This window comes from Salvelinus namaycush, chromosome 27, assembly GCF_016432855.1.
Source record: "Salvelinus namaycush isolate Seneca chromosome 27, SaNama_1.0, whole genome shotgun sequence".
Classification (NCBI taxonomy): Eukaryota; Metazoa; Chordata; class Actinopteri; order Salmoniformes; family Salmonidae; genus Salvelinus; species Salvelinus namaycush.
Window position 1 is genome coordinate 11242689 of NC_052333.1, and position 22500 is coordinate 11265188.

The window sequence follows — 22500 nt, forward strand, 5'->3', positions numbered from 1 at the left end:
AGGAATGGTGGGATGAGGGATGGAGGGATGGAGAGAAAATAGTTAATAGAGTTAACACTTAAAATAGAGACTCAAAGTGTATGAACTGCACACTGTCCTCCCAACACAACTCTCTCACTGCACACTGTCCTCCCAACACAACTCTTTCACTGCACACTGTCCTCCCAACACAACTCTCTCACTGCACACTGTCCTCCCAACACAACTCTCTCACTGCACACTGTCCTCCCAACACAACTCTTTCACTGCACACTGTCCTCCCAACACAACTCTTTCACTGCACACTGTCCTCCCAATACAACTCTTTCACTGCACACTGTCCTCCCAATACAACTCTTTCACTGCACACTGTCCTCCCAATACAACTCTTTCACTGCACACTGTCCTCCCAACACAACTCTTTCACTGCACACTGTCCTCCCAATACAACTCTTTCACTGCACACTGTCCTCCCAACACAACTCTCTCACTGCACACTGTCCTCCCAACACAACTCTCTCACTGCACACTGTCCTCCCAACACAACTCTTTCACTGCACACTGTCCTCCCAATATAACTCTTTCACTGCACACTGTCCTCCCAATACAACTCTTTCACTGCACACTGTCCTCCCAACACAACTCTCTCACTGCACACTGTCCTCCCAACACAACTCTTTCACTGCACACTGTCCTCCCAATATAACTCTTTCACTGCACACTGTCCTCCCAATACAACTCTTTCACTGCACACTGTCCTCCCAACACAACTCTCTCACTGCACACTGTCCTCCCAACACAACTCTTTCACTGCACACTGTCCTCCCAATATAACTCTTTCACTGCACACTGTCCTCCCAATACAACTCTTTCACTGCACACTGTCCTCCCAACACAACTCTCTCACTGCACACTGTCCTCCCAATATAACTCTTTCACTGCACACTGTCCTCTCAACACAACTCTTTCACTGCACACTGTCCTCCCAACACAACTCTTTCACTGCACACTGTCCTCCCAACACAACTCTTTCACTGCACACTGTCCTCCCAACACAACTCTTTCACTGCACACTGTCCTCCCAACACAACTCTCTCACTGCACACTGTCCTCCCAACACAACTCTTTCACTGCACACTGTCCTCCCAACACAACTCTTTCACTGCACACTGTCCTCCCAACACAACTCTCTCACTGCACACTGTCCTCCCAACACAACTCTTTCACTGCACACTGTCCTCCCAATACAACTCTTTCTGTCACACCCTGGCCTTAGTTATCTTTGTTTTCATTATTATTTTAGTTAGGTCAGGGTGTGACATGGTGAATGTATGTGTTTTTGTAGTGTCTAGGGTGGTTGTAAGGTTAGGGGGTTTATTAGAGTAGTTGGGTTTATGTTTAGTATAGAAGTCTAGCTGTGTCTATGGTTGCCTGAAGGGTTCTCAATCAGAGACAGATGTCATTAATTGTCTCTGATTGGGAGCCATATTTAAGGCAGCCATAGGCACTAGGGTTTTGTGGGTAATTGTCTGTGTCTATGTGTAGTGGTTGTGTCAGCACTATCTGGATTTATAGCTTCACGGTCGTCTGTTTGTTGTTTTGTTTCATTTTTCTTCTTAAAATAAAGAGAAGATGTATTTTTCACGCGCTGCGCCTTGGTCCAATCTCTCTCCCTTCGACGATCGTGACAGAATTACCCACCAATCCAGGATCAAGCAGCGTGATAAGCGGCAACAGGAGCAGCGCAAGGAGGAATGGCAATGGGAGCGTAATCTGGACTACACAACGTGGGAGGAGATCGACAGGTGGGCGATCGACCCAGGGCGAGTGCCGGAGCCCGCATGGGATTCTCTGGCGCAGTGCGAGGAGGGATACCGGCGAATGGAGGCAGCACGACGACGCGGTAGGAAGCCTGTGAGTCAGCCCAAAAAATTTATTGGGGGGGGGGCTTAGAGGTAGTGGGCCGAGGGCAGGTAGGAGACCTGCGCCCACTTCACAGGCTAACCGTGGAGAGCGGGAGTACGGGCGAACACCGTGTTACGCAGTAGAGCGCACGGTGTCTCCTGTACGTGTTCATAGCCCGGTGCGGGTTATTCCACCTCCCCGCACTGGTAGGGCTAGATTGGGCATTGAGCCAGGTGCCATGATGCCGGCTCAACGCGTCTGGTCTCCAGTGCGTCTCCTCGGGCCGGCATACATGGCACCAGCCTTACGCATGGTGTCCCCGGTTCGCCTACATAGCCCGGTGCGGGTTATTCCACCTCCCCGCACTGGTCGGGCGACGGGGAGCATTCAACCAGGTAAGGTTGGGCAGGCTCGGTGTTCAAGGGAACCAGTACGCCTGCACGGTCCGGTATTTCCGGCGCCACCTCCCCGCCCCAGTCCAGTTCCACCAGTGCCTACACCACGTAACAGGCTTCCAGTGTGTCTCCAGAGCCCTGTTCCTCCTCCACGCACTCGTCCTATGGTGCGTGTCTCCAGCCCGGTACCACCAATTCCGGCACCACGCACTAAGCCTCCTGTGCGTCTCCAGAGTCCTGTGCATCCTGTTGCTGCTCCCCGCACTAGCCCTGAGATGCGTGTCCCCAGCCCGGTACCACCAGTTCCGGCACCACGCACTAGGCCTAATGTGCGTCCCCAGGGTCCAGTATGCCCTGTTCCTTCTCCCCGCACTAGCCTGAAGGTGCGTGTCCTTAGCCCGGTGCCTCCAGTTTCGGCACCACTCACCAGGCCTACAGTGCGCCTCATCCGGCCAGAGCCATCCGTCTGCCCAGTGCCATCTGAGCCATCCGTCTCCCCAGCGCCATCTGAGCCATCCGTCTCCCCAGCGCCATCTGAGCCATCCGTCTCCCCAGCGCCATCTGAGCCATCCGTCTCCCCAGCGCCATCTGAGCCATCCGTCTCCCCAGCGCCATCTGAGCCATCCGTCTCCCCAGCGCCATCTGAGCCATCCGTCTCCCCAGCGCCGTCTAAGCCATGCCTCTGCCCCGAGCCGTTAGAGCCGCCCGTCTGTCCCGAGCTGTCAGAGCCGTTAGTCAGTCAGGAGCCGCTAGAGCCATTCGTCAGTCAGGATCCGCCAGAGCCGCCAACCAGACAGGATCTGCCAGAGCCGCCAACCAGACAGGATCTGCCAGAGCCGCCAACCAGACAGGATCTGCCAGAGCCGCCAACCAGACAGGATCTGCCAGAGCCGCCAACCAGACAGGATCTGCCAGAGCCGCCAACCAGACAGGATCTGCCAGATCCGTCAGCCAGCCATGAGCAGCCAGATCCGTCAGCCAGCCATGAGCAGCCAGATCCGTCAGCCAGCCATGAGCAGCCAGATCCGTCAGCCAGCCATGAGCAGCCAGATCCGTCAGCCAGCCATGAGCCGTACAGCCAGGATCCGCCAGAGCCGTCCAGCCAGGATCCGCCAGAGCCGTCATCCAGCCAGGATCCGTTCCTCAGTCCGGAGCTGCCGTTCCTCAGTCCGGAGCTGCCGTCCCTCAGTCCGGAGCTGCCCCTTATCCTGGTGCTGTCCCTTATCCTGGTGCTGCCCCTTATCCTGGTGCTGCCCCTTATCCTGGTGCTGCCCCTTATCCTGGTGCTGCCCCTTAGTCCGGTGCTGCCCCTTAGTCCGGTGCTGCCCCTTAGTCCGGTGCTGCCCCTTAGTCCGGTGCTGCCCCTTAGTCCGGTGCTGCCCCTTAGTCCGGTGCTGCCCCTTAATCCAGTGGGGTTAAGTTGGCGGGTGGTCAGTTGGAGGAGGCTACGAAAGCGGGTAGTGACTATGGTGGGGTGGGGACCACGACCAGTACCAGAGCCGCCACCGTGGACAGACGCCCACCCAGACCCTCCCCTAGACTTTATGCTGGTGCGCCCGGAGTTCGCACCTTAAGGGGGGGGTTATGTCACACCCTGGCCTTAGTTATCTTTGTTTTCATTATTATTTTAGTTAGGTCAGGGTGTGACATGGTGAATGTATGTGTTTTTGTAGTGTCTAGGGTGGTTGTAAGGTTAGGGGGTTTATTAGAGTAGTTGGGTTTATGTTTAGTATAGAAGTCTAGCTGTGTCTATGGTTGCCTGAAGGGTTCTCAATCAGAGACAGATGTCATTAATTGTCTCTGATTGGGAGCCATATTTAAGGCAGCCATAGGCACTAGGGTTTTGTGGGTAATTGTCTGTGTCTATGTGTAGTGGTTGTGTCAGCACTATCTGGATTTATAGCTTCACGGTCGTCTGTTTGTTGTTTTGTTTCATTTTTCTTCTTAAAATAAAGAGAAGATGTATTTTTCACGCGCTGCGCCTTGGTCCAATCTCTCTCCCTTCGACGATCGTGACACTTTCACTGCACACTGTCCTCCCAACACAACTCTTTCACTGCACACTGTCCTCCCAACACAACTCTTTCACTGCACACTGTCCTCCCAACACAACTCTTTCACTGCACACTGTCCTCCCAACACAACTCTTTCACTGCACACTGTCCTCCCAACACAACTCTTTCACTGCACACTGTCCTCCCAACACAACTCTTTCACTGCACACTGTCCTCCCAACACAACTCTTTCACTGTCACATGAATTATGTCTCTCCATTTAAGTCTGTTTAAAGTACATAAAGTAGCATGGGTGAAATATTGCGGATATTCATCTTGTACTGTTCTAGATTGTGGGGGTGGGGAGAAAACACTGGAAACCATCGTTTCACTAGATGGCGCTGTTTGCTTTACAGACACAGCAGTGTGCCCAACACAGCTAGCAGTGAGGGAGAGAAGCCATCTGCAGAAGGGGTTGAAGCTTCTCCTCTCCTGACAAAAATATAAATTTATCTAACATCCAAAAACCAAGCAGCCTCTGCTGTTCACTGAAACATCATATTGCTGTGCCCTGGCCACGAACTCTACACCCTAGCCATGTACAGGGACACAACGGGAGAGAAAATAAAATATTTGGGAAAACTGAGCATTCTATTTATCATTTTTCAGTGTGAGAGAGATTAGAGGGAGAGTGTGTGTAAATGTGTGTAGGCTTGGTTCCACACACAGCCTTGTCTTAAATGTGTCTGCTGTAATGGCAGTGAGTGTGTGTTTACTAACATGGACCCTGAGATGGCTGGTTTATGAGGTAAACAATGTGGGAGAAATGACAGAGTTCACAAGGTGTTTATATAATGGGCTAGACGTGGAGGGAGACACACACACATTCTAAAGACACACACACATTCTAAAGACACACACACACACACACACACACACGAGGAAAACAGACAGAGACACAAACAAACATGTGACATGAGACATACTGTACATACTCACTCACACAAACATACCATACTTGTGTTCATTTTTTCTATCACACACAGAGAGAAAAAGAGAGGACACCAAAACAGCTGTGTGTGTGTGCGTGGTGCGCGCGTGTGAAGGGAGAGACATTTAACCGCATGGTTTGATGCCAGAGGTTTGAGGGAGCCCTTTCCTGCAGTCAAATGACCTAGTGGCCTCATGACTGGAATGTAATTGTTATTTTTCATAATTACATCATTAATAAACTTTTCTTTTTATGTTGAAAATCCGGTGTTTCTATGTCAAACAGTTTTGTTATAGTTCAGTCTTCTGAGACGTTTATAAAGTGTCATATTGGGATGCAGACTGGAATACATTTCAACTCTATATCTGACATGGTACAGGTGTCTTCTTTTTTAAGCCCATAACCATGTGTGTGAGGTGGATACTTTTGTTTCAAGTAGATTTGTTTAAGACTACGGAGAAAGACTGTATGACCCTGATTTAGCCCACTGCAGTAAAAGGCTTTAATGACACGTTAGGGGAAGGAAAGGGAGAATTATAGAGGAAGAGAGCGAGAAGGATGAGGGATAGAGGGAGGAGAACCAGAGAGCCAGACCCACCGCCACCAGGCTCTCCTCCACAAAGGGTGTGAGCATGTGGGGCCGGATGGTGACCATGATGTCCCTGAAGTCCAGGGCGGAGATGGAGCCGCTGTGGGCCTTGTCCCTCTGAACAAAGGCCTGCCGCGCATGCTCCAGCTGCATCTCCTGGGGAGGAGACAGAGGAACACACACACAGATTAACAACACAAGTAGACAGATACACACGCACGCACGCACACACAGTCTTATACAGCTAACCTTGTGGGGACACACAATTCAGTCCCATTCAAAATCCTATTTTCCCTAAACCCTAACCCGTACTCTTACCCTTACCCTAACCCAAAAACCTAATCTTAATCCTAACCCTAACTATTAACATAATTGTAACCCTAACCCTTGAACCCTTGGTTCCAAGTAAAACCCTTTTCAGTTCCAGATAGAACCATTTTGGGTTCCATGTAGAACCTTCTGTGGAAATGGTTCTACATGGAGCCCAAAACGGTTTTACTTGGAACCAAAAGGGTTCTACTTTACTTTGAACCAACAAGGTTTCTTCAAAGGGTTCTCCTATGGGGACAGATGAAGAACCCTTTTAGGTTCTAGATGGCACCTTTTTCCTATGGGGACAGATGAAGAACCCTTTTAGGTTCTAGATGGCACCTTTTTCCTATGGGGACAGATGAAGAACCCTTTTAGGTTCTAGATGGCACCTTTTTCCTATGGGGACAGATGAAGAACCCTTTTAGGTTCTAGATGGCACCTTTTTTCTAAGATACCCTTTAAATCACATAGATACCCTTTAAATCACATAGATAGCCTTTAAATCACATATATACCTTTTAAATCATACAGACATTCCTATGTTCAGAGACATAGAGCAACAAACACACGGACACAAACAGAGACATCGTCCTGTTCGGTTAAACCCGGTAACATATTTCTGTGACATGATTTAGACATGTTGTGCAAAATGTTGTCCTCTTATAACATTTTAATGACTTCAGATGAGGGTGTACCTACAAACACACACCTACACACACACACACACACACACACACACACACACACACACACACACACACACACACACACACACACACACACACACACACACACACACACACACACACACACACACACACACACACACACACACACTTCTCGGAGAAGCAGGATTGCCGTTGATGAGCCCCCTGACGCCATTTTCCCTCTCAGTTACAGGGAACCAGCATTTGGCGGAGCTGCAGTAATTTGCTCTCTCCTCCTCCCCTTTCCTCTCCTCCTCCTCTGTCCTCTCCTTCTCCTCTCCTCTGTCCTCTCCTTCTCCTCTCTCCTCTCCTCTGTCCTCTCCTTCTCCTCACGTTGCTGCAGTGGGGCGTCGCTTGTGTTTCTCTCACCAGTCCAAATCCCCCATTAAGACACTCCAGGGGATACACATGCAGACTGGCTAATCACCTAACTGCTCACACACACACGGCACAGCAGCTTCCTCCTATGTGGACCGTAGAGACAACAGACAGGCTCATGGGAAGACTCCAGTGGGGCTTTGAAATTAAAAGCCATTATCACTACTGTACCTGTGACCACACGTCTGGTGAGACACCCTGTAAACAATACCGCTTCCTCTGGGCTCATACTGAAAATACCACAATTCAAACAACTGTAAAACTTGAATACCAATAGGCTACTTACTGACTTTGAGTAAATTAGAGATGTTATTGAATATTATTTTTATATGGATTTTGACTATAAAAACTCTACTTCCTCCCTACCATTCCTTGTCATAAGAACTCCTGTGTCTAAGTCTGAGTGACTAACATTTTTGATAACATAACAGGCCCCAGGCTACGCTCAATAACTCCAGAAAACAGTTTCAGGAGATTGACACCTACATAAAGCTGAATACAAAGGGGAGAATAAGTAGAGACATTTCTCCCAAAAGAGGTGTGATCTGCAAACCAGGTTTCTGTGAGAGCAGGGTGTCAGGAACAAACACTTATGATTCTGCATAGGAGCTCGTCAGCGACCTACTGCCATATAACGATCAGTTAGGAGAGTCATCATTAGGGGAGGTTATAGTAAATGTACTGAGGAGGTCCAAAAAAACCATACAAAGGAACATATCGCAAATAAACAAATCATTTGGGAATGGGACATTTCCAAGACTCTTTTCAGTTGGTTTTTGAACCTTGCGATGAATAGGTCCAAACCAATAAACATGTGAGGGTGGAAAGAAACTACCACAGATAAAACAGCGAATGAAAAAAGAACTGAGAGTCACGAGCGGTATAGTCAAAACAAGAGAGAAAGGAAGACAAAAAGAGAAAATAAAAGCGTGTGTGTAAAGGGAAAAACATCCCTGAGCTATATAGGCTGGACAACACTGAGCAGAGTTAGGAGCTGCCTGGACTGCCACAACCACATGGAACAACAGAACAATTGCGGCCCAGAATCTAGTCAGTTTACAGTTTTATTGTAACTGTGAGTGTTTTAGAGACATGGTTTTCATTTCAGGAGGAGAGTTTAGCCTCTGACGACCAATACACAGACCGCCACAGCATTTACACTTGAATTGTCCCTGGACTGGACGGAATAAAAAACATTTGACGAGCCACTTCTGTTTTGGGTTTCAATACGAGGCCTTGGCGTCTTTCCTGCTGTTTAAGGTCTTTAAACAATGGAATACCTGCAGGAGAAATACTGTACAGATTCCCTCTAACTGTTCCCAGTGGTTCCGATCAACACACACCAGATTAAAGTCATTACTGACCCTTAAAGCTACAGTCTGGGATTCTGTTCTTTTCCCAGCTAAATTGGTGAATATCAAGCATTGAAATTACCATTGAAAACACAACCCCAGATCATAGACTGTAGCTTTCAAAAGCTCAGACATATCTTAACAAGGCCACATTAATGCCCTCCATCCATGTTCAGTGTGCCAGCCACAGACCTATACTGTATATTGGTGCCAAAATTCCCAAAACAATGAATTTAGCAGTATTGATTGTATTATTGTTTGAGCATAGGAACACAGCATTAGCCATGGCAACGTGTAGAATTGAAAAAAATGTGCTTTAATACTGTTAAATGTTCTCTCAGCTCCATGGCAGAACATGTAGAATCGCATGAAATTAGCTTTAAAATAGAAACATTTTCTCTCACCTCCATGTAAAAATGTGTAGAATTGCAGGAAATTAGCTTCAAAACAGCAATAATTTCTCTAAGCTTAAAAATGTACAATTTTCTCTACACAGCCAAGATGGGGGCCTCTAAAATTCAGCCGAGCTGACTGGCCGACTGTGCCCATTGCCCCTGCCAAGTCCACCACCTAAACTCCTTTCTGATCCTGAAAAAACCCTGCTAGTGGGAAAAAAAATAATGGTTGCATCCCAAATCGCACTCTATACCCTACATAGTTCACTACTTTTGACCAGTACCCTATGGGCCCTGGACAAAAGTACTGCACTATATAGGGAATAGGGTGCCATTTGAAATGCAAATCATGTAATTTTGGAGAATCTCTGGCATCCATCGAGACAGTAATTGGCGAGAAATTTGCAGAGCAAACGTTTTACCGGGATAATCAAATCTTGTGTGCATCTGGCTCGTCATCATTATGGATGATTATGCAAGTAAACACAATGTATAAGGATGAGTAACCCCATTGAGGAAACCACTGAAAATAAACCTCAGTATATACAGTACACAATTTATTAGGTACACCACCCCATTCACGAAAATGGTTTGCTCCTACAGACAATGAGTCACGTGGCCGTGGCTTGCTCTATAAAGCAGGCAGACAGGCATCGAGGCATTCAGTTACTGTTCGCTTGAATGTTAAAATGGGCAAAACAAGTGACCTAAGCAACTTTGAGCGTGGTGCAGTGGTATGATCGCTGGTGCCAGGCGCGCCGGTTCCAGTATCTCAGAAACGGACGGCCTTCTGGGCTTTTCACACACAACAGTGTCTAGGGATTACAGAGAATGGTGCGACAAACAAAAAAACACAGTCCTGTGGGCAAAAACAGCTTGTCGATGAGAGGTCAAACAAAAATTACAAAAATCGTGCAAGCTACAGTTGTGTGCAGAACGGCATCTCGCAATGCACAACTCCTCAGTCCTTGTTACAGATGGGCTATTGCAGCAGACGACCACACCAGGTACCACTCTACAAACAAGAAGAAGCGGCCCCAGTGGGCACGTGATCTCCTGGTCCGATGCATCCCAGTTCCTGTTGAATCAGGATTTGGTGTAATCCTGCCAGGTGTCAACAGTACATACTGGTGGCGGTGGTGTAATTTTTAATTAACCCTTATTTAACCAGGTAAGTTGACTGAGTGTGGGGAATGTTTTCCTGGCACAGGTTAGATCCTTTGATACCAATTGAGCAACGTTTCCATGCCCGAAGAAATCAAGCTGTTCTGGAGGCAAAGGGGGGTTCGAACCACTACTAGATAGGTGTACCTAATAAACTGTACCTAATAAACAGTATATTTGTTGTATAATAAAAATATGTATTATTACAAATTTACTGCGCTTAACTGTGAGATACACAGCTTAAATCTGTATTATCATTCACATTACAAGGGGGAATAGAAATTATAGTATTTTCAAATAGTAGTTAATTAAAATAACTGAATAACTTAAAATAACAGTAAAGGTCTTCACTCAGGTCTAAGTGGATTTATAACAACCATTTTCTCCTCTACTACTGGGAAAACACTTAAATCACAGCCCCTGAATTAAATAAGAACCACAGAAAAAATGACTTTTCTGACTCAGTTATTATGACATGAATCAATAGCTATGAAATTGTGGCAAACTGACTAAATGAAGTGAGTGAAATAGGAAATGTGTATTTCATAGTTGAGCTATGAGCATTACTGCTGTACTCCTGGTATGAAGTATTGGAAACCACTGGAGTCGAACTGTGAAAGCCCTGAATGCAAAATATTTCCCTAATGTAACTGGCTGCAACACACACATGCACGCACGCACGCACGCCGCACACACGCACGCACGCACGCACACACAATATCAGTGTGTTCTTCACAGTGTAACCCATCTGGTCCAAGTTAAGTGTAACATAGAAAGCTCATTCAGATATAGTGAGTGTAGATGCAAACTTGGCAAGGCCCTCTCCTCCACTCTCCCTCTCCCCCACTCTCCCTCTCCTCCAGTCTCCCTCTCCCCTGATTTCACGTCTAGACATCATATTGGAAAATGGCTAGCACACCACAAATACAAAAGGAATGCGGCAGCAACAGCACGGCTGATACTATTCTTTATGGAAGAGAACAGGTCTACCTGTTTTCGATAGAAGGGTGTATAGGTGGAGTGGGTTTATATTGGTGGTTACGTCACTTAACTGTAATGGAAAACAAATGCCAGCGTGGTCTAAAGTATAACCTCAGTGTTTCATTCATGCCTAATCAGGACAATATGGCGAGCTGTGTTGGGGAAACAGGACCAAGTAGAATCAGGACAATATGGCGAGCTGTGTTGGGGAAACAGGACCAAGTAGAATCAGGACAATATGATGAGCTGTGTTGAGGAAACAGGACCAAGTAGAATCAGGACAATATGATGAGCTGTGTTGGGGAAACAGGACCAAGTACAATCAGGACAATATGATGAGCTGTGTTGGGGAAACAGGACCAAGTGGAATCAGGACAATATGGCGAGCTGTGTTGGGGAAACAGGACCAAGTAGAATCAGGACAATATGGCGAGCTGTGTTGGGGAAACAGGACCAAGTAGAATCAGGACAATATGGCGAGCTGTGTTGGGGAAACAGGACCAAGTGGAATCAGGACAATATGGCGAGCTGTGTTGGGGAAACAGGACCAAGTAGAATCAGGACAATATGGCGAGCTGTGTTGGGGAAACAGGACCAAGTAGAATCAGGACAATATGATGAGCTGTGTTGGGGAAACAGGACCAAGTAGATTCAGGACAATCAGGACAATATGGCGAGCTGTGTTGGGGAAACAGGACCAAGTGGAATCAGGACAATATGGCGAGCTGTGTTGGGGAAACAGGACCAAGTAGAATCAGGACAATATGATGAGCTGTGTTGGGGAAACAGGACCAAGTAGATTCAGGACAATATGGGGAGCTGTGTTGGGGAAACAGGACCAAGTAGAATCAGGACAATATGATGAGCTGTGTTGAGGAAACAGGACCAAGTAGATTCAGGACAATATGATGAGCTGTGTTGGGGAAACAGGACCAAGTAGAATCAGGACAATATGGCGAGCTGTGTTGGGGAAACAGGACCAAGTAGAATCAGGACAATATGGCGAGCTGTGTTGGGGAAACAGGACCAAGTGGAATCAGGACAATATGGCGAGCTGTGTTGGGGAAACAGGACCAAGTACAATCAGGACAATATGGCGAGCTGTGTTGGGGAAACAGGACCAAGTGGAATCAGGACAATATGGCGAGCTGTGTTGGGGAAACAGGACCAAGTAGAATCAGGACAATATGGCGAGCTGTGTTGGGGAAACAGGACCAAGTGGAATCAGGACAATATGATGAGCTGTGTTGGGGAAACAGGACCAAGTAGAATCAGGACAATATGATGAGCTGTGTTGGGGAAACAGGACCAAGTAGAATCAGGACAATATGGCGAGCTGTGTTGGGGAAACAGGACCAAGTACAATCAGGACAATATGGCGAGCTGTGTTGGGGAAACAGGACCAAGTAGAATCAGGACAATATGGCGAGCTGTGTTGGGGAAACAGGACCAAGTACAATCAGGACAATATGATGAGCTGTGTTGGGGAAACAGGACCAAGTAGAATCAGGACAATATGATGAGCTGTGTTGGGGAAACAGGACCAAGTAGATTCAGGACAATATGGCGAGCTGTGTTGGGGAAACAGGACCAAGTAGAATCAGGACAATATGGCGAGCTGTGTTGGGGAAACAGGACCAAGTAGAATCAGGACAATATGGCGAGCTGTGTTGGGGAAACAGGACCAAGTAGATTCAGGACAATATGGCGAGCTGTGTTGGGGAAACAGGACCAAGTACAATCAGGACAATATGGCGAGCTGTGTTGGGGAAACAGGACCAAGTAGAATCAGGACAATATGATGAGCTGTGTTGGGGAAGCAGGACCAAGTGGAATCAGGACAATATGATGAGCTGTGTTGGGGAAACAGGACCAAGTACAATCAGGACAATATGATGAGCTGTGTTGAGGAAACAGGACCAAGTAGAATCAGGACAATATGGCGAGCTGTGTTGGGGAAGCAGGACCAAGTGGAATCAGGACAATATGATGAGCTGTGTTGGGGAAACAGGACCAAGTAGAATCAGGACAATATGATGAGCTGTGTTGGGGAAACAGGACCAAGTAGAATCAGGACAATATGATGAGCTGTGTTGGGGAAACAGGACCAAGTACAATCAGGACAATATGGCGAGCTGTGTTGGGGAAACAGGACCAAGTGGAATCAGGACAATATGATGAGCTGTGTTGGGGAAACAGGACCAAGTAGAATCAGGACAATATGATGAGCTGTGTTGGGGAAACAGGACCAAGTAGAATCAGGACAATATGATGAGCTGTGTTGGGGAAACAGGACCAAGTAGAATCAGGACAATATGATGAGCTGTGTTGAGGAAACAGGACCAAGTGGAATCAGGACAATATGATGAGCTGTGTTGGGGAAACAGGACCAAGTAGAATCAGGACAATATGATGAGCTGTGTTGGGGAAACAGGACCAAGTACAATCAGGACAATATGATGAGCTGTGTTGAGGAAACAGGACCAAGTAGATTCAGGACAATATGATGAGCTGTGTTGAGGAAACAGGACCAAGTAGATTCAGGACAATATGATGAGCTGTGTTGAGGAAACAGGACCAAGTAGAATCAGGACAATATGATGAGCTGTGTTGAGGAAACAGGACCAAGTACAATCAGGACAATATGATGAGCTGTGTTGAGGAAACAGGACCAAGTAGATTCAGGACAATATGATGAGCTGTGTTGGGGAAACAGGACCAAGTAGATTCAGGACAATATGATGAGCTGTGTTGGGGAAACAGGACCAAGTACAATCAGGACAATATGGCGAGCTGTGTTGGGGAAACAGGACCAAGTGGAATCAGGACAATATGATGAGCTGTGTTGAGGAAACAGGACCAAGTAGAATCAGGACAATATGATGAGCTGTGTTGAGGAAACAGGACCAAGTAGAATCAGGACAATATGGCGAGCTGTGTTGAGGAAACAGGACCAAGTAGAATCAGGACAATATGATGAGCTGTGTTGGGGAAACAGGACCAAGTAGATTCAGGACAATATGATGAGCTGTGTTGAGGAAACAGGACCAAGTACAATCAGGACAATATGATGAGCTGTGTTGGGGAAACAGGACCAAGTAGAATCAGGACAATATGATGAGCTGTGTTGAGGAAACAGGACCAAGTAGAATCAGGACAATATGATGAGCTGTGTTGAGGAAACAGGACCAAGTAGATTCAGGACAATATGATGAGCTGTGTTGAGGAAACAGGACCAAGTAGATTCAGGACAATATGATGAGCTGTGTTGAGGAAACAGGACCAAGTAGATTCAGGACAATATGATGAGCTGTGTTGGGGAAACAGGACCAAGTAGATTCAGGACAATATGATGAGCTGTGTTGGGGAAACAGGACCAAGTACAATCAGGACAATATGATGAGCTGTGTTGGGGAAACAGGACCAAGTGGAATCAGGACAATATGATGAGCTGTGTTGGGGAAACAGGACCAAGTAGAATCAGGACAATATGGCGAGCTGTGTTGGGGAAACAGGACCAAGTACAATCAGGACAATATGATGAGCTGTGTTGGGGAAACAGGACCAAGTGGAATCAGGACAATATGGCGAGCTGTGTTGGGGAAACAGGACCAAGTAGATTCAGGACAATATGATGAGCTGTGTTGGGGAAACAGGACCAAGTAGAATCAGGACAATATGATGAGCTGTGTTGAGGAAACAGGGCCAAGTAGATTCAGGACAATATGATGAGCTGTGTTGAGGAAACAGGACCAAGTACAATCAGGACAATATGATGAGCTGTGTTGGGGAAACAGGACCAAGTAGAGGAACCCAAGTATGTGTGTGTCAGGCCGAGGCTGGATGGGCATCAAATAGTACACTGAATACAGACACACACCACAGCTTTTAACACACAGTGTGAATACAGACACACACACACACACCATGGTCATCACACACAGTGTGAATACAGACACACACACACCATGGTCATCATACACAGTGTGAATACAGACACACACACACCATGTGCATCACACACAGTGTGAATACAGACACACACACACACCATGGTCATCACACAGTCTGAATACAGACACACACACACCATGGTCATCACACACAGTGTGAATACAGACACACACACACACACCATGGGCATCACACACAGTGTGAATACAGACAAGCAGGTAAGAGTAAAGATCTAACACAGACTGATGGGGTTTCATTAATGGGTATACAGGGTCTGAAGGCAAAATGAAAAGAACTCGACAGATAGACAGAGTCAGACACAAAGGGAGAGAGGAGGTAAAGGACAAACTAACTGACAGAAAGACACATTGATATGGACAAAAAAGAGCAAGACATTTACTCAGACAGGAGAGAGAGAGAGAGAGAGAGAGAGAGAGAGAGAGAGAGAGAGAGAGAGAGAGAGAGAGAGAGAGAGAGAGAGAGAGAGAGAGAGAGAGAGAGAGAGAGAGAGAGAGAGAGAGAGAGAGAGAGAGAGAGAGAGAGAGAGAGACAGTCACTATGTGAGTGCAAGGTGATATAGAGAATATCAACCCACCAGGAGGAACTGGGTGAACTCTCCATAGCTGAGGTGCTTGGTCCTCTCCATGCCAAAGTGCAGCCGCATGAACTCAGAATCCCAGTTAAAGGGGATGTGCTGATGGTTGGTGGTCTGGCTGAAGACCTGCTTCACGTCCTCTGAGGAGAGACCAGACAAGACGAGCACCTTTAATGAAATCAGTCCCCTTTTTATTCTGACCCTGTTGACAAACAGACTATTGTAGATGGCTGGTTAGCAGTAGCATTGCTTCACAAGACTCGGTTACTTGCAGACATGGGAGACAATGTTGTGTATTATGTCAGGAAGAAATGTGCTATTATTTTCTATCAAATCGTGGAAATTATCATCATTGACCAGTTTCTTTTTTATAGATTTCATATTAGAAAAGTATGTGTTGATAATTCCGAAAGTTACAGGTCCCTAAAACCATAGGTCTATAAAACCATAGGTCTAAACAACGATGATGGATTGACATCTGACGGAACCATTAGACAGTACTGTAGGGCTACCGTAGCTATAAAATATGCAAAGCTATGTGATTATACGCTTTTCTAATTCTGTAAGATTCAGTAGAGGTAATGTAGGTGGGAGACATTGAACACCAGCCCAAATGATTACAGCCTCATCAGAGTAACCAAAACAACAGATAGTCAGAAAGAAGCCTATTTTTTATTACACCACTAAACAAAAAACGTGTTTCATACCTTATTGCATGTATCAGTGAATGAATAACTTAAAGAGAAATGAGAGGGGATCCGTACCAAATTGCACCCTATTCCATAAATACTTTTGATCGATAGTAGTGCACGATTTAGGGAATAGTTATGTCATTTTCGACGCAGACCAGAGAAATGGGAGTGAGATTTTTTCCCCAGCCAGATCAGGCCATACCTTTCGGAACAAGACAGCTCCAGCAGGTTTTACACTTTAATGAGGCAATAAAAATGCTGCATTTACTGGGCAGTGTAACACTGCAGTGCCATTCCCTATTCCAGACCTACCGTTTATATTATCAGCCTTTATGGAGCTGTCAACACTCAGGCAACCTTTTATTCTTCTCTTTTTTGGTCTCTTTGGCTGAAGTACAATCCCGTTTTAATGTGTGTTGCATGTCACAGTTTAATTAAGTCTATTCCACGAAATTATGGATTTACTTTTTATAAAACACTTAAAATTAACAGTGCATTCATCCCTTCATGTAAAAATATCTGTTTTTCCGCGATCACTTAATAGGAATTACACAGGTTATTAACAAACAAGAAAACAACGTACAAAAATGTAATAAAAATTTACAACAAAAACCCATTTATGAGGTGGAAAAACAAACTGTCTTTAATGCAGCTAAGCCACAGCAATTCATGCTTTCAATACGTTATAAAGGAGTGACTTGTTATTTTGGTTGAGATGGAGAAGGCCATTTCATCTAATGAAAAATTTAAGAAAGAGATAAAATCATGTAATGGATCACAATAAAGCGACTTTGACAAGACCATAATCTCAATCACAAGTTATTTGCTTTCGGTGAAATGGTAGCTGAACGTGAGCGATAAACAGCAGCGTATTGTTTTTCATGCAATTTTCCACTTCTTGTTGCATCTCCTAGCGTATCCACGGTAGCGTAGGCTATATTCATTAACCTTTCAGAAGGCAGAAAAACAACAGAGCTTTTAATTACCAAACCAGATACACTACGTCACTGATAAATAGTCTAATTGCTCCTTTTAAATATGAACATTTACATATGTGCATACATAATCAACCACAATGATCTTACTCCCTGCCGACTACCAACAATTAGAACGGAATTTACTTTCTCTCTGTTTGTGCCCAAGATATGTGCGCCGCATTTCAAATCAGTCCTAATGTGCTAATTTGGCACACCTACAGAAGGCAAAATGAAGGTTGTTTAAATCAATTAGGGAAATGTGAATCACGTACAAATGTCTCCTCTTCTCACCTCTGGGCTTGGAGCCTTCTGGGTAATGGTCCCAATCACAAACACACTCCCCTTCTCTCCGACAGATGTCTTCTCCCCCTCCACCCCTCCAAAACCAATATCTGTCATCCTGTCATCTCCATAGGGGTGCTTACACTGTCACCTTCATAGGGGCTAAGGTTACTGTCATTGATTCTGATGGTTATATGTGACAATATTATTTTTTAGGTCATTTTTGGGGTTGAGTAAAAATGATGTCTTTTTACCTCTTCCAAAATAACAAAATAGAAAAATGTACAATGAAATGTACTTTCAGTAAATAAAATAGCTTATGTACTTGAGAACAGCTTTAAGAATTCTTCCTTCACTTCAATATGAATATCCTAGCTATAAGTGTCCACATTGTTTTGTACTTCAGTGGTCACAAATCAAACCTGGGGGTTGGAAATAGAGCTGTCAATCAAATCAGAGGGAACGTTACGTACCGTAGGTGGCTGCTCCTTTGCCCGTCTTGTCGAACAGCAGGAAGGCAACCACGTAGAGCGCATCTGGAGCACAGAGGACTGACTCAAAGGCCACAAATTCCTGGAAGGAGATCAACCTGATGGAGAGATAGATAGATAGATATAGAGAGAGAGAGATATAGAGGGAGAGAGAGAGAGAGAGAGAGAGAGAGAGAGAGAGAGAGAGAGAGAGAGAGAGAGAGAGAGAGAGACAGACAGACAGACAGACAGACAGACAGACAGACAGACAGACAGACAGACAGACAGACAGACAGACAGACAGACAGACAGACAGACAGACAGACAGACAGACAGACAGAGAGAGACAGACAGACAGACAGACAGACAGACAGACAGACAGACAGACAGACAGACAGACAGACAGACAGACAGACAGACAGACAGACAGACAGACAGACAGACAGACAGACAGACAGACAGACAGACAGACAGACAGACAGGTGAATGTTAGGATATCCTCTAAAGGTCTACAGATAATGTCCTGTTCCACAATGAAAAAGCAGAGGACGAATACAAACGTAGTAGTTTGTACTTGTTCATACTTGACAGATTTTACAGCACGTGTAGTGTAATCATTAAAAGGAGAACTATACAAGTTTCAATGTATAACACTGGGCTTTACTGGGTGACAAAACCAATCGACAGATCAATATATGTCAATCTTAATTCAAGTAGGCCACTTCTCAGCTGAGTGAAATGTCCTAAATCCAATGAGTATGACTGTAGGAAAATAAAAACATTAAAAAAGGTTTTGAAAGAACTCTGTTCTTCATGTCAGTATAGTGTGCCAGTCTGAGTTGGCTGCTATAATGTTGACGGGCAACTTTAATGTCATTAAATATGACGTTTTACATTTCCCCTGCCATTATAAACAGGTGTACAAGTACAAAGGGAGTTTTGAACGGATATCCTTTCACTTTTACTGTATTGCCTATATTTCAGCACAAAAAATATACATTTGTGCACAAGCCCAACAATGTATTAGGAAGGGTAAATTCTCTATTGCTCTCTCTCTCTTTGTCTCTCTCTTTCTCTCTCCCTTTCTCTCTCTCTCTCTCCCTTTCTCTTTCTCAATCTTTTCACTCTCTCGCTCTCTCTCTCGCTCTTTCTATCACTCTCTCTCTTTCTCTCTCTCTCTCTCTTTCTCTCTCTCTCACTCTCTTTCTCTCTCTCTCTCTTTCTCTCTCGCTCTCTTTCTCTCTCACTTTCTTTCTCTCTCGCTCTCTTTCTCTCTCTTTCGCTCTTCCCTTTCTCTCGCTCTCTCTTTCTCTCTCTCTTGATGTGTAGGCTACAGAATGTATGTGTCATTAATACCATTGTACTACACTTCTCTCTAATATGCCCACATCATCTATAACAAAGGGAGAATACACCAACTGATCCATGGGAGCCCTGGGGACCACGGCGCAATCTAGTCTTAATTCATGCTCGGTTCAAAGTTGCCTCAAGTCCATTATGAATGTCACAAATGGATACTATAATTACGCAGGGTCAGTCCTAATGAGCAGTCCCCTGAGCATGCATCTCTAATCTATTTCAATTTCCAGGGGAGCGATGATTACATTTTTCTGGCTACTCTAATTCATTTTGTTACTGATGAAATTCAAAGATGGATTCATTTGGAATCTGTATGCTTGTAGGCATGCTCTGCCTGCCTTACAGTGTAGAAAAAACTGCCGTGTTGAAAAGTCAAGAGTAATTGTTGTATTAACTAAGCTAGCTGACAGTTTTAGAACAGGGGCCTGTTGGTAGGGAGTGGGTGGAGGGGTACAAAAGCGCGCTGCTGAGTCCATGCATCGGCTGTTGGAGAAAAGCTAACATATTTACAGCTCTCGCGGCTGGAAGCATATTGAACGTTGAAAAGGAACATTTTCTGAAACATAACAATTACCAATTTGGAAGGTAATTTCATGAGTAACTGTAGACAGTAATACAGACGAGTGCAGGGGAGAAAACAGATACTGTCTAAAATGCCTAAAATAAGACGAGGAAGTACAGTATGCATATCAGCTTACATTAATTTATGTTGTTAGCATTTCAGTATTTTTCTAGACACGGATTATGAGCATTTTACTGTAAATTACACTGCTGTTGATTATCAGGGGTATTCAGATGACTTTGGGAGAAGGAGATGTGAGTGTTCAGGGGGTATATCACACACACACACACACACACACACACACACACACACACACACACACACACACACACACACACACACACACACACACACACACACACACACACACACACACACACACACAGTGGTGATTGTGCCAGGGATGAGGCTTATGATGGTTGATTAGCATTGCTATGACTACTAAAAAACAATTACCCCCAAAAAAGAGATGGCATCACTTTGCAATGCAGACCAAACCGAGACTCCAATAATCAAATCAACCAACAGTATCTACCAACCATCAACTTATATGGCACGGGACCAGGTTTTTTCTAGGCATGTCCATGGTCTGGGTAAACAGTGCACAAACATATGCATTTACAAACATGAGACTATGTTTCTGGGAAATGTAAGACATACACAGTTAATGCTATACCACATGGACGGGATTGTTATTCACTTTAAATCTTAGTCTGAGAGTCAGAGGTCAACAAAGGTTGAAAGTGTCTCTCTGTACGAAGTCAATGTGGAGGTAGATATACTTGATGTCTTTGTTTGGGGGTGTCTATGAAAGTCTAGACTTTACTGTCATCTTCAGCAGCTAGCGAGGGTCTAGAACACTGTTTACAGCATAAACATTTGGGCGGATTAGGCTGGAGCGACAGCTTTTATCCCTGCTAGTAAAAGGAAAGACGATCCCTTCAATAAACCCCCTGTCCCTGCTATTGTCACTGACAGCCTTCCACCCAGAGGTGACTGCTGGCTAGCTGACTGACTGGCTGGCTAGCTGTCCGGCTGGTGGGCTGGATGCTTTGGGTTCTTCCAAGCAGACAACCAAGACCACACCAAAATGCACATGGCTGGCTGGGAGGACTGCTATTTTCCCAGCATGCTCTCTTTACAAAGTTTTAACCCCAGAGACTAACCTCAGAGGGTTTCACACTTTGAAGAGGTTTCCATTGGAGAAAGAGAAAAATAATTGTATATGTGAGAGAGAGAGAGAGAGAGAGAGAGAGAGAGAGAGAGAGAGGGAGAAAGAGAGAGAGAGGGAGAGGGAGAAAGAGAGAGAGAGAGAGAGAGGGAGGAAACATCTCTGACACATCTTTGAGACAGAAGTAGGGATGTCTACATGTGCTGAATGAGTAATTTTCAGACATAGAGAGGGAGTGTATATATCTCAGCCAGCCAAGTCTGGGGAGGGTGAATAACAAGAGAGAAAAGTGATTTCCAGGCAGAGAGAGAGAGACTGTGATGGCTGTCAGTGAGTGTATCACCTGATTTACACAGTCACAGAGGGAGGCAAAGAAATGCATTACACTGTTTACGTACATCCAAACCCCCTCTACTCACAAAAACGATTACCCCGCCCTGACTCATCTCTGTGAAATGGAATCCTACCTGGGGTAAAAAACAGAGGCAGACGCATTGGCAAGAAAAAATGTATGCAGTATGCATATCCTGAAAAATACTCTAATTTTAACTAGAGGGAGTATATCATAATATGATTGTGTAAGTGGCTTGTTTCCTTACTTTCTTTTTTGTCAGGGAGGTCACTCAACAGGTCCTTGCCAATACTTGAAAAACAATGCGTTCCTGTTTTCCATGAACATAAAAGGGGGTGATGTTGACACGCGTAGCCATTGTCTGTTCTCTCTTCCGCACTGATCATCCATCTCATTGTCTGTTCTCTCTTCCGCACTGATCATCCATCTCATTGTCTGTTCTCTCTTCCGCACTGATCATCCATCTCATTGTCTGTTCTCTCTTCCGCACTGATCATCCATCTCATTGTCTGTTCTCTCTTCCGCACTGATCATCCATCTCATTGTCTGTTCTCTCTTCCGCACTGATCATCCATCTCATTGTCTGTTCTCTCTTCCGCACTGATCATCCATCTCATTGTCTGTTCTCTCTTCCGCACTAATCATCCATCTCATTGTCTGTTCTCTCTTCTGCACTAATCATCCATCTCATTGTCTGTTCTCTCTTCCGCACTAATCATCCATCTCATTGTCTGTTCTCTCTTCCTCACTAATCATCCATCTCATTGTCTGTTCTCTCTTCCGCACTAATCATCCATCTCATTGTCTGTTCTCTCTTCCGCACTAATCATCCATCTCATTGTCTGTTCTCTCTTCCGCACTGATCATCCATCTCATTGTCTGTTCTCTCTTCCGCACTAATCATCCATCTCATTGTCTCTTCTCTCTTCCGCACTAATCATCCA

The 22500-nt window shown here is 45.3% G+C and overlaps 1 protein-coding gene across 1 annotated transcript in view; it reads right to left on the reverse strand.

The window, feature by feature from the left end:
- LOC120022028 (calcium-binding mitochondrial carrier protein Aralar2) overlaps positions 1-22500 on the reverse strand; it is an 80969-nt gene that overhangs the window by 53227 nt on the left and 5242 nt on the right. Inside the window, exons 4-6 of the mRNA XM_038965826.1 lie at positions 18116-18231; positions 15692-15831; positions 5863-6009 (exon numbers count right to left, since the gene is read on the reverse strand). Coding sequence (XP_038821754.1) covers positions 5863-6009; positions 15692-15831; positions 18116-18231 — 403 coding nt within the window. The remainder of the gene's footprint in view (positions 1-5862; positions 6010-15691; positions 15832-18115; positions 18232-22500) is intronic.